This window comes from Sus scrofa, chromosome 7, assembly GCF_000003025.6.
Source record: "Sus scrofa isolate TJ Tabasco breed Duroc chromosome 7, Sscrofa11.1, whole genome shotgun sequence".
NCBI classification, from domain to species: Eukaryota; Metazoa; Chordata; class Mammalia; order Artiodactyla; family Suidae; genus Sus; species Sus scrofa.
Window position 1 is genome coordinate 100,328,339 of NC_010449.5, and position 13,346 is coordinate 100,341,684.

The 13,346-nt window shown below is 55.2% G+C and overlaps 1 protein-coding gene across 2 annotated transcripts in view; it reads left to right on the top strand.

Moving 5' to 3' along the window:
- TMEM63C (transmembrane protein 63C) overlaps positions 1-5,962 on the top strand; it is a 71,569-nt gene extending 65,607 nt beyond the window's left edge. For both annotated transcript variants that reach the window (XM_021099548.1, XM_021099547.1), the window contains exon 25: positions 2,798-5,962. In XM_021099548.1, coding sequence (XP_020955207.1) covers positions 2,798-2,998 — 201 coding nt within the window. In that variant the 3' untranslated portion in view covers positions 2,999-5,962. The remainder of the gene's footprint in view (positions 1-2,797) is intronic.

Genomic DNA, 13,346 nt, shown 5'->3' on the forward strand with positions numbered 1-13,346 from the left:
ACCCCCTTTGACGCAGCAGGACTTGGCCCAGGTCAAATTTCTGCCGTGGCCCTGGCTGAAGAGCAGTCATAAAGATAGAAGATCCAGGAATTACTACTACTACAAGGCATTCTCTAAAAAGAACGCAGAGAGGAAGAGAAAGGTCAGGGCGAACCGAGCCACAGCCAGCTGAATCGTGTAGACGCAGGGACATGCTGGGGCTCGGCCTCAGGACCGAAGGCTGCCTCCCAGGGCACAGGTGCCAGGCAGAGTGGCGCAGACAGAGCTGCAGCGAGCTATTGGAGGTCTGCACGGAATGGTAAGGCAGGGGCCGCGCCGGATGAGTGAGCCCATCAGCTTGTGAAGAGACAAGGCTGGACTGAGAGTGCCAGGGTCCAGCAGACTGGGCGTTGGCTGCCACACCGTGGCTCAGCCTGGAGGGGCAAGAGTGCTCGCCCGCAGCCCGGCCACAAGGGTGGACGCAGGGCCACCAAAGTGTGAGCTGGGTACCAGGTCAGCCGATGCCCTGATGCCAGGGTGCCTTGGAGGAGTGCTGAAGAAGGGCGCCAGCCAGCCTGGGCACTCAGGGAAGGCTTCCCAGAGGAGGGGACATCTAATCGGAGTCCAGGAAGGGGAGAGTAAGTGTCAGCAGGTGGTATAGGGTATGGGGAAGAGCATTCGAGGAAGAGAATCAGCCTATGCAAAGGCCCAGAAGAGAGAATCTGGAGCCCTGGGGAACCGAAGGCAGTTTCCAGCCTGGTGCCGAGGCAGAATGGGCAGCAGTGCCCATGGGAGAAGAGGCCCTCTGGTTGCAGCAGAGTGGGGTGAAAGCAGACACGGCAGTGGGCGGACACTCCTACATCAAGTGCACAGACCCGCAGGTCTGCCTTGCTCTGAAACAAACCCCCAGATAGGGCCCGATGACCTCTGGGAGGTGGCAGGGGAGAGAAGGAGCTTCGGTTCCAGAGAGACATCTCAAAGCAGGAAAATCTCGCTTCACATGGCATCTCCCTTGGGGCCCTTCCAAGATGACCCCTCTCAAATATTGTCAGCAGTGGTTATTGAAATCTTACAACCAGATGCTTCGCCATTCTCACTCTTGATCTTTATGCTAAACCTGCACAGTAGGGGTTTTTATCCTCATTTTACAGATGGGGAAACTGAGGCTCAAAAAGGTGAGTTGCTTGAGACCCAGGGTACTACTGAGCAAGGAAGTGGCAGACCAAGGTTGGAACCTGGTCTGACAGACTCTAGAGTTCAAGCTTTAAAAAAAAAAAAAATTACTGGAACTGGTTTTTTTTTTTTTTTTTTTAACTCTTTCACTATTATAACAGTGGGTCCACAAACAGATAAGTAAAAATAAGGAAATAAAAAGTCCATATTCTGACCACCCAGAGATGACCATTGATACCTGAATGTATATTCTTTCAGATTTGCTAAAATGACTTAATAACACACACTATTCTATAACCTGCATTTTTAGTCAACAGTCTCCGTCTTTCTACATATATATCTTTTTACCTCTTCAAATATCCAGTCCAAATTAACTTGCCTTACATGTTCCATAAATTTCTTCCATAGCTTGTCCAAACCAAGATCCAATCCAGTCCCTATGATAGATTAATCCAGCAGCTGTGCATGCCCCTTTTATTTGAGCACCATCTCTGTTTTATGACTTGGAGAGACCAAGCCAGTCGTTCTGCTGACTTTTCCACTGTCTGGATTTTCTGGCCTTTTCTTCATGATCTCTCACAGCAGGTCACTCTATCTATTATAGTTCCTGAAAACCAGAAGTTAGATAGAAAGGTTCAACACTAGAGGCAAGAACACAGTGGGAGAGAGAGCATGTCCCATCTATTGCCATTAGTGATGCTGAAGTGACTTCCGGATTCAGAGATGACTGCTGGCTTCTTCCGTTGCTCAGTTGCCATTTTTCCCCATGACCAAAAAGTCATCTATGGGGTTTCCTTTGGCCTTAAGTAAATATCTATATTCTTCTGTAGAAAGACTGTTTCCTCATCAACTAGGGCTGTTTGGTTTCACTGAAATAAATTTCTACAGGAAAGGTTTAAGTCTATCCAGTAATTACCTATATTCAACATAAGGAGTTGGTTTAAAAGTCACTTCAGGAGTTCTCTGCTGGCTAGTGGGTTAAAGATCCAGTGTTGCCATGGCTGTGGTTCAGGTTGCTCCTGTGGTGTGGGTTCATTCCCGGCTGGGAACTTCCCCATGTTTTGAGCGCAGCCAAAAAAAAAAAAAAAATTCATTTCAAGGGATGACAAACAGCTCTGTCCCTAGTACTTTGTGTTTTTTTATTCTGCTCTAATCCCAGGCATTCCTGGGACCACACCTGCATCTCACAGGTCACATGACCAAGACCTCAGATTGCAGCCTCAGTTTCAAATCCTGATGCACAGGCTCACCATGACACAGCCCAAGGAAGTTGTCGATGCGCCTCTGAAGCTGTATTAGAAAGTGCACTTGCTCAGGGATGGGGCTCTCTCCAGACCGCAGCATAGGGGAGCCTACTGTCATCTCCCCCTGGGTTCAGCCTGACCTGGAACCAAGAATGAAGGAGCAGTGAGCTAGGAATTAGGAGACTCGCACTAACCAGCCCAGGGAGTGCATAGATGCTCCTTAAAAGATCAAGAGCAACTTGGGCGGACGGGATGGCCAGGACTCGGGCTGCTGGGGAAGGAGGAAGGAGCCGTGGCTTACAGGGGCAGAGGCACTGCGGGTAGAGCATGAGGGGGCAGGGTGTGCCCAGGGCCTTGCCCCAGATGTGACCTCGCCCCATCTCCCCCTCTGTCCCGAGCAGCTGTATGTGGCCACCGTGCTGCAAGAACCGGAGATGAACCTGACCCCAGCCTCCTCCCCCGCCCGGCACACCTACGGCACCATGAACACACAGCCGGAAGAGGGAGAAGAGGAGAGTGGTGTGAGGGGCTTTGTGAGGGAGCTGGACTCGGCCCAGTTCCAGGAAGGGCTGGAACTAGAGGGCCAGAGCCAGTATCACTGACCAGGACCCGAGGCCTCCACCTGGCGACTCCGGCCCCGAGTAACGGCCAGGGGAGGGCCCAGCAGCAGGAGGCAGGAGGGCGCCCTGGACCGCCCCACTACCTCCTGCAGACCTTGGGAAGGCCAATGGAGCCCCGGCTAACTCTCAGCCATGTGGAGGCCCCGACCTGCTGACCAGCTAGAACAGGAGATGCTGGGCAGTGCAGAGGGACCCCTGGATGGGATGGCGGATACGGGCAAGCACCATGTCTCCGGAGCCGTGGCCGGAGCCCTAAGCAGAGACTGAAGGCTGGGGGACTTTTCTGGGTCACGATGGAGAAGGTGTGTGTAAGGAAGGAGGCAGGAAGAAACCCACCGGAGACTCCCTGCAGTCTTTGCCACCCTTCTACCAGCTGCCCTGCCCGAGGAGCTGCGGCTGCTGCCCTCCCCCCCTGCCCTTCCGCAGCCCGTCCTCCCCTGCAGTCTGACGAAGCAAAGGTATGTGTGCTGGGCCTCAACGGAAGACGCAGATGGCCGCCACCTCCAGGTGTCCCTGCATGGGGATCTGTAAAGAGTTTCTGCAGCCTCCAGGCAGGGGCGGCTGAGCCCACAGACTTGAAGGAGGTGACCGAGCCCCTTCCTGTTCCTCTGCCCTCATCAGATGTCCCCATGAGCAGCAGGGTAGAGACCTTCTCCTCCCTATTCCTGCAAGAGCAGCTGGGACTTGGTCCCTCGGGATTCATGAAATGGGACCTATGCGCATTTTGATGAAGCCACCAGGGCTGATGGCTGTAAGGTGGACGGGGCAGAGGCAGAATTTGTCAGGCCAGGAGGCAGGGGAGGGGGCTTCTCCCAAACCATTGAGTGAGAAACCAGACATACCTCTCCAAGCTCCAGGGCCTAATGAGAGGACCCCCTCCCTCCGGCCCAAGGTCAAGGAGAGCCACTGAGAGCTGCTCTGCCTCATATCCATCTGAACGCCTAGACCACCGGTAAGACCGAGGTGGGCGGCAGCTTCGGGTGAAAAGCCCATGCTGTGGACCGAAGGCGCTGGCCTTTCCCGGGCCTCTGCACAGGCCCCAACTTCTCCTCCCAGGGCCACCCAGCACTCAACTGAAGAGCAGTCAAGCGGCCTCCAGTGCCGTCCTGGCTCAGACACAGGGATGGCCTACAGGGGGTTGGGGTGTCCTCCCTGGACAGCCCCTCCCAGGGCTGTCACTATCTGAGGCCTGGAGGGGCCAGTACCTGAGTAGGAACAACACTGGTGACACCTAGCCCCATTGTCACAGGCAGAGGGGTGCAGGGCTCAGCCTCTGGGACAGGCCCCCATCAGGACACCGGGCAGCCGGTGTGGGAAGGCACAAAGAAGGGCTGGCTGGAGCCCCGGTGGACCAGAATGAGCCAAATCAAATGAGGTCTGTGTGTTCTAGAGCTTTCCAGAAGTCCCTTCTCCAAACATCTGGGCCCCTGCAGCCAACCTGTTGAAGGCGGGCACGCAGGGTCACCTCCCTGGGTGTTTCCCATCAACCTCCAGGCACACGGGGGCCCCTGAGCTTGGAGCACCTGGACCTCACTTTGCTCACGTCTCAGCTCCAGGAGCTCCAAGCTTGACCCCAGAGGAGAGAGAGCACTTGCAAGGCAAACATTGCTCCCCCTGGAGAGCTTGGCCCAGACTTTGGCATGAGGGGTCTTTTCAGAGAGCCTGGGTCAGCTGGGGTGGTTGCGGTCTCTCCTTGTCCAGGTAGGAATAAGGAGGAAATTCTGCCTAGCTGGTTCCTCAAAACCCAGGCCCACAGGGCCGCCTCCTCCAAGCATTCACCAGCCAACAAGGGGAAGGGTTGGAGTTCCTGTTGTGGTTCAGTGGGTTAAGAACCTGACACAGTCTCCAAGAGGATGCAGATTCAATCCCTGGCCTCACTCAGTGGGTTGGATCCAGCATTGCCGCAAGCTGTGGTGTAGGTCACAGCTGCGGCTCAGATGCTGAGTTGCTGTGGCTGCAGCTCCGATTTGACCCCTAACCTGGGAATGGCCATATGCCACAAAGGGAAAAAGGGGAGGGCGGGGAATGGTTCTTTCCAGGCAGTGTGGTCAGGACCCAGAAGGGAGCTCCTCCCGCCCTGGGGACTGGCTGGCTCTAGGCCCTGCTCGATCCCCTGGTGTGTGGCAAGGGGTGTCCTGCCAGAAGCTGGCCTCAGGGCTCACCGTCCCTGGGCACTACTTGCTGGCATCGGCCCACAGTCTCCGAGGCCCCAGCTGGACAGTTGCAGCTGCTTCTGCCTCTGTGTGCCTCTCTCCTCCCCCTGCCCACCCGGCAGCCTGTAGAAGCTGGAAAGGGCCCCGGCAAATGACACGGCCACACGGCTGGTGCCGCCCCCTCTGAATCTGGGTCAAGTGTGGTCTGGCTCTGAGAGAAGGTAATGAAGATGCTGAGAACCTTCCTGACTCGTTCACTTCTCTACTCTTCCTGGAGACCCAGGACAACCAGCAAGGCCCAGCCAGAGCTGCTCACCTCTCGTGGCCACTGCGGGGGGTGTGGGCCTGCTTCGGCTCCTTTCACACCCCACCCGGGCCCCCCTCAGGCCTCCCCCCTCAACGTGTTCTTTCGACCCACATGTGTCTCACCCATCGGCCTCCACCGACCACCACCCACCCACCCCACTGCCCACTGCCTCCCGCATCTGTCCCCAAAGCACCGCCTCTCAGACCTGACCCTCTCTGGAGGGCGCTGCCTCTGGGGACCAAGTGTGACCTAAAGCCTCCGAGAAGTGCCCCTCCCTGGGCCCAGGGCAGCTCCGGGCCTGCCTGCCTCTTCCTCAGACGCTTCTGGAAGCAAAGTGCCTATCAGCAGCATCGCATCCTCTGGGGACCCCAGTGGGGAGTGTGGACTTCCTTTGGCCACCAACACTAAAGGAATGTGCCAGAATGCCGAACCTTCTTGTTACTAACGCTATGACCGTGCCTTGAATAAACAAGTCCTCCCAACCTCTGCCGGCCTGTGCCTCTGTGTCTGGACCGGCCCAGCGGGGTCTCCCCTCCACCTGGAAGGAGCCAGAGCTCCCTGAGGTGGCCAGGCTGGAGCACCACTTCTCGCTTTGTGGCTTTGACCCCTGAGGCCAGAGCTGCCCCTCTGGGATCCTCTGACCCCCGAGACCTTCTCTGGCCCCTGTCCTCACAGGGGGAGGCCTGGCAAGTGCTACCTGGTCTGCTGGAGAGACAGAAAGTGAAGCTGCCTCTCTCTACTGGGGATGCTCTGGGGGCCCTGAGCAGTAGGGGAGGCCTTTCTAGTCACTGAGCTACCCAGGAAGCCAGAGGGGCAACAGAAGCCCTCAGGTGAGTGCTGGCCCTGAGAGCCGGCCGCCGGCCAGACTAGCAGGTAGACTTGAAAAGACCAAGACGTCGGGTGGAGGCCCCTGGAGGAGCAGCAGGTGGGGCTCTGGTCTGCACCAGTCCCAGCCTCGGCGCAAGGGAGGGGGGTGGGCATCAAGAAAAGGTTGGGCATTAAGACGGAGTTGTAGGGCTGCCAGGTCAGACTGAACAGGATAGGAAAACCCTCTGGCAATGAGTAGTTCCATCTGCTGTCACACCATGGCAGGGGGAAAGTTCCCTGCCCTGGGGGTTGTGTGTTCTGGCATAGGAGACTGGGGTTCTGGCCCTTCCTTCAACCAGCTTGATGACCCAGGGCTGGTCACCTCATCTTGAATACAAGACGACAGGAGGCCAACCCCTCTGCCTCATCACTGACTCGAGCAGATTCAGCTGCGGGGATGGAGGGAACGGGGTGGGGGCGGCTTTCTCCCCCCACTGCTCCCTGGGAGGACTGAGAACAGTCTCGAGCATGCTACCCAAGGATACTCACCAGACGGCCTCCTCAAGCTTTCACAGCCCACCTGTGGGCATGAGCTCAAAGCCGCCCATGGCGTGAGCCCGGGCATAGGGCTGGGGCCCATCCCCTTGAGCCCTCTCCCCTCAAAGCCATTGTTTCCAAGTCAAGCCAGATGAAATCCACAAAGGCTGCTTCGGTGGGGAGAGGGGGAGGAAGACCACCCTGGCCTCTAGGAGGGGGCTGGGTCCTGCAATCTGGGAATTGGGAAGGGGGAGGAGTGGGCCGATGGGGGGACTGGGGGACAGGCCAAAAGGGAGGCCTGGTGCCAGGGAAATCCAGGATGCCAGCTCAACGGGGCTCTGCCCAAGAGGGCCTTGGAGCACCCGACCGAGGGCCAGGCTGGACTCTGCAGGGCTGGAGAGGAAGCAGAAGGGCCCTGGGCTCCAGGAGGTTCCGCCTTGTGGCCAAGCTTGCGGCGGCTCCCTGCCACCCTCCCAAAGCCATCATGCTGAGGGAAGCTCCAAACTCCAGGTTTGCTCTGTAATGGCCCCCTGGTGGCATGGCAGAGCCTGGCTTCGGGGAAGACGGTTCACAGGTTTTCTCAATAGAGGCTGTTTTCTGAACAGTGGAGCTCCCTCAAGCCTTGACAATTAACATCCTAGCCTCTCTCTAGCCTCAAGGGCTGGGTCTCCATTCCAGCTGCAAATGGGGTCTCCTGGGAGATTTTTTTAAATTTTTTTTAAAAATTTTATTTTTGTTATTATTTATTATTTTTAATGTTATTTCCCCAATACAATTTTTTTTCCTACTGTACAGCTTGGTGACCCGGTTACACATACATATATGCATTCTATTTTCGCACATTATCCTGCTCCATCATAAGTGACCAGACATAGTTCCCAGTGCTACACAGCAGGATCTCATTGCTAATCCAGTCCAAAGGCAATAGTCTGCATCTGTTCACCCCAAGCGCCCCAACCACCCACTCCCTCCCCCTCCCCCTTGGCAATCACAAGTCTATTCTCCCATCCATGATTTTCTTTTCTGTGGAAAGGTTCATTTGTGCCTTACATTAGATTCTCCTGGGAGATTTTAAACATCTCCGTCCAGGCCCCCTCCCTCAACCAGCCAAATTTCTGGGGTGGGGCCCAGACTGCTCTGTTTTACTAACTCACCCTCGGTGACTCTGGCTCTGGCATGCAGGGAGAATGGGGGGGGGGCAGCTCCCGTGGAGCCATAAGGAAAACAATCCCAGCTTCACAGCCCTGGAACCCGGAAGCTGGTCTCAGCCTCTCACGCTGCCTCTCACCTCAGGGCGGGGTGACCCTCTGGCCTGTACATAATTACAAAGCCACAGGCTGGGAAATGTCTCCTCCCTTCCCATTGCCTCCAGAGAACTCAGACAGCTGGTGTCTGCCGGGTAATCAAAGGTTAGGCCCCACCAAGCATTTGCCTTTGGGCTTCACAAGTCATTAACGCCTAGTGTGGCCACAACTTCCATTAGAATCACCTTACTTGGCAATAAGAACTACTGTTGGGCCAGAGAGCCACGCTGGCCTCAGGGGTCACTTCTGGCTGCCCGCTCACCTTTGCCAATGGTACAAAGCCCCTCCCCCCCAACCCAGAGCCCAAAGTGGCTTCTGTGCCAGCCTTCCCATGTCAACAGCAATAGATTCTAAGTGCAATAAGCAAGATTACATCATAGGATGTCAGGGTAGGTGCTTTGAAGAAAAAAAATAAAGCAGGATGGCCGGTGGCTGGGGGTGGGGCGGGGGGTGTCCTGGAGATGGGGAAGATGGGGAGGATGGGGACAAGGTCTGTGCAAGGAGACTCACGAGCCAGCAGAGGATGCAAGAGGGGGCCGGAAGCTGGGGGGGGTGCTGGCGGGGCAGAGGGAACAAATGCAGCCCTAGGACCAGCAAGGAGGCCAGAGTGGCCAGAGCAGCATGAGTGAGGGGGAGAGCGGATGAGACAAGGTCTGAGGGGGCGCTGGGGCTTAGAGGCTAAGCTGCTGGAAGATTCTGAGCATGGGAGAGACATGATCCCCTTACTGGCCACTGGGTGTGGACAAGATGGAAGCAGAAAAGCCTTTGGGGGCGGGAGTCTGTTGGAGGCATCCGGGAATGACGATATGGTAGCTCAGACAAGGGCAGGGCAGTGAGGGGAGAAGGGTAGTGAAATCGGAATAGGGCCTGAGGATTCCTGGAGAGACTGGATGTGGGGTCTAGAGGCAGCAAGGGGGAAGGCGGACTTCCAGTACTTCAGCCTAAACAACTGAGCAAAGTGCTTTACAAAAGCCTAGAACGCTAGGGAAGAGCAGGTCTGGGGACTACCAGGAGTCCCGTCTTGGCTGTGTTATGTTTGAGATGGTGCCTTGTGCAGATGTTGGGTAGCTGACTGAGTCTGGCTGCAGGTGTAAACTCCGGAGTGGTGAGCATCTGGCTGGTGGTGAAAGCATGGGATTGGCTGCGACCTCACGACAGCCAGCGAAGGTGGAGAGTAGCTGGAGGGAAAAGAGGAGAAGGATCTGCAAGGGAGACTGAGAAGGAGCCACGAGAGGAAGGAGGAAAACTGGGAGAGCCCCGTGTCCCAGAAGCTAAGGGATGAAAGGGACTCAAAGGGGACGGAAGGGCCCAGCTCTAATTGCACTTGGCAGTAAACATGGGGCAGAGAGGAGTGAGCTCAAAGATGCCACCAAGAAGCAGCAGCCATGTCAATGCTGGTCTTTCACTAGACCAACGACCAGGTTTTCTCCCACAAATCAAAGGCATGGGGGAGACGCGGAGAGAGGCTGCGAGAGAACGAAGGGGTTAAGACATACAACCAGCTGCAATGTGTGGCCCTTGATTGCATCTTTTTTTTTTTTTTTTTTTTTGGTTTTTGCCTTTTCTAAGGCCCCTCCCATGGCATATGGAGGTTCCTAGGCTAGGAGTCTAATTGGATCTGTAGCTGCTGGCCTACACACAGCCACAGCAACACGGGATCCGAGCCACATCTGCGACCTACACCACAGCTTATGGCAATGCCAGATCCTTAACCCACTGAGCGAGGCCAGGGATCGAACCCGCAACCTCATGATTTCTAGTTGGATTTGTTAACCACTGATCCACAATGGGAACTCCCCTTGATTGCATCTTGAACTGAACAAACCTGCTGCAACAAGACGTCTTTGAGACACCGGTGAAATTTGAAAATGGACGGGGCATTAGGCGATGTCCAAGAAATACTATTCATCTTGGAAGGTATGACGATAGCACGGGCTAAGAGGTAAAAAATAAATCAGCTAGAAATTCATATGGAAGACTTTACAGGTGAAGGCACATAAAGTCTGGGATTAGCTTTGAGACTCTGAAGCAAAATTTTTTTTTTTTTTTTTTTTTTTTTTTTTTTTTTGTTTTGTATTTTGACCGCTCCTGCCATATGAGGTCCCAAGCTGGGTCGAATCGGGCTGCAGCCCCACCTACGCCAGAGCCACAGCAACCGATCCGACCACGTCTGCGACCTATACCACAGCTCACGCACACCGGACGTTACCCACTGAGCAAGGCAGGACCGAACCGCAACCTCATGGTTCCTAGTCGATTCGTAACCACTGCGCCACGGAACTCCACAAATTTTTTTTTTTTTTTTATTTTTTGCTATTTAGGGCTGCACTTGCGGCATATGGAGGTTCCCAGGCTAGGGGTCAAATCGGAGCTATAGCTGCTGGCCCTCGTCACAGCCATAGCAACACAGGATCCCAGCCACGTCTACAACCTACACCACAGCTCACAGCAATGCTGGATCCTCAACCCACTAAGCGAGGCCAGGAATCGAACCTGCAACCCCATGGTTCCTAGTCAGATTCATTTCTGCTGTGCCACAACGGGAACTCCTCTGCAGCAAAATTAAAGGGTCAGGTGGTGGGAGATCTTGAGTTGCTCACGGCTGATGCTGAGTGAAGGAAGGGTACTCGGAGATTTGTAAGGCTCTGATTTCTGTGTATATTAACATTTGTCCATAATAAAATGTTTAAAATAAAAAAAGCACCGATCAACTCTTCCAAGTGCTGCTGAGCAGAAGAGCAAGATGAACACTGAGATGTGACCCCTGAGTTTGGCAGGATAGAGGTTGTTGGTGAACTTGATGGTAGGATGGCGGGGAGAGAGGGGTGATAGCCAGGGTTGAAATCGGTTCCCATCCTCTCACAGGAGTGAGGACATGAAAACGGCGAGGAAACACTACTCTTTTGAAGAATTTTGCCATCCAAAGGAAGTAAGGAGGGTGGTAGCTGGAGAGGGAAGGGGGGTGAGGGAGGGAGATTCTAGTATAAAATGGGAAACGTGGGCTGATAGAATGAGGAGGAATACAGGAGAGAGAGGATTCCAGGGCTGAGACGTGGAATACATCACATACACACACACACACACACACACACACGTACAAGTGGAAGAGAAGCCTTCAAAAGGGCCAAAGCAGGCATGCTTGGGATGGTTCAAGGCACATCAGGGGAGGGGGTTTAGCCTGTCGAGAGCCAGGGCAACCCACCCTCCTGGGTGGGCGTTAAACATTCAGGAGCCATAGGCCAGGCTTGGCCGCCTGAGTCTGAGCCACTACTTGGTCACACGTGGAAGAAGCCCTCTCACTGGAGCCTGTGGGGCACGAGAGAAAAATACTTTGGATGCTCCAGTGGGAAAAGCATTCCTAGCCTGCTCCAGACCCCATGTCTGTAGTCACACAGCCTGGCAGACCTGGCCCTCTGAGCTTCACAAAAACGAGGTCCCCGCAGGCACTCAGGAGGCTCTGCTGGCACCAGCAGCAAAGGTCTTGGCTGAGAAAACTGGACCCCAGGGTGAGGGTAGCTGGCCCGGGTACAGTCCCAGCAGCCACTCACAGCCCAGGTCCAGGGCCTCATACCTTGGAAGCCAGGAGCATGTGATGGGTTAACCCCATACAGCTCAGATGAAGCCCACCCTTAACACACACACACACACACACACACACACACACACACACACACACCTGTTCTTCAACTCCAATGTACACCCAGGTTAACACACTTAACCTCCTTAAAAAGCCCACCTTGGGATTGGCACTTACCTCTCCAAGGGGACCTGGAAGCTTTCACAAGAAACCCTGCAAGATTTGGTGCTGTTTGCTGCTGTCCTGGCACCAAACTCATCCAATCCCTGGCCTCAGACTGCTTCAGACTCTGGACCAATGTGGGCATGTGTGGTACAAACCAAGCTCCAAATGCATAATGGCACAAACACAATTGAAGTTTATGCCTCTTTCCTGGAAAATTCAAAATGGGTGAGCCCCTGCTCTACATGCTGGAGAAGTACTTGGATCCCGCAAGGCACTTCTGATTAATGGATGCTCTCCTCCAAGCAGGGATTCAGGGTCCTGGGCTCCTTCCACCTGTGGCTCTGCCACGTTCAACGCATGGCCCTCAAGGTCACTGTGAGGTCTGCATTAAGCTGGCAGAAAGATGACAGAGCACATGCAGGAGTTTGAGGGCGGGGGGACCAGGTCTGGAAGTGGTACACATGTCCACACATTCTGTCGGCCAGACCTCCCTCACATGTGCCACCTAAGTGCAAGGGAGGCTGGGAAATGTAGTCCAGTCGTGTGCCCTGGCAGCCAGTTTCCACCACAGACCCCTCACCCTGCCCTGGCTCCCCTCGCACCTCTCCCTTCTTTTCCACCCACTCTGGCCTTGGCCTTCTGACTCCATCTTTCTACCCTGTCCTACAACCATCTTCCTGCAGCTTCACTGGCCACAAACCAATACCCAAGAAAAGACCAGTCCCAGAGGGTCAGAGAGGCATGTGGAACAGGTTTATTCCTCATAAAAGTTTATACAACCACAGCACACAGCAAAAGATAAAACGAGAGACAGCTCAGGGTGAGGGTAGGGGGCCTCTCCTGCTGCTTTCTCTTCTATCCACCCAGCTAAGGCAGGCACACAGCAGGTATTAAATATGGGAGCTGCGGGCCTACAGTCCCTGGGGGCAGAGGCAGAAAGGATTGGGGGACAAAAAGACTCAGGGGCCGCTGGGGTCAGGGGTGAGGACGAGCCACGGGGACTCGGGTCTCTCTGGAATGCAGCCCCCTCCTTTCTTGCCCATCAGCTGCCCTGCCCCAGCCCGGCTGGCTAACTGGTTCCTACAGAGCAATAATAGGGGAGCTTCCGCAGGACATTACCAAAAAAAACACTGCTCTGTCGGGTGGCATCTGAGTGGGCCCCGGAGACCCAGATCACAGAGCCAGGTCACCTCTCCCTTCCTCAGCAGGTCTCCTGGTCACCTGCCCCCACTGCCTGTGATTCCACGGTGAAGGCTGAAGCTGTCCTGTCTCTTTCCTTGTGGAAAGCAAAGGCCCCTAGGAGAGAAGGAGCACTGAAGGCAGGCCGGCTGGGAAGGCGCCCGAAGCACAGGTGCCCCGCTCCCTGGCCTTGGCCCAGGCTCACCTGGGAAGGGAGGGTGACAGAAGAGCCCATTCTCTCAAAGCCCTGAACCTCCTGGGGCCCATGCCATCTCTGCCACCAAAACACTGCCGCTCCTCC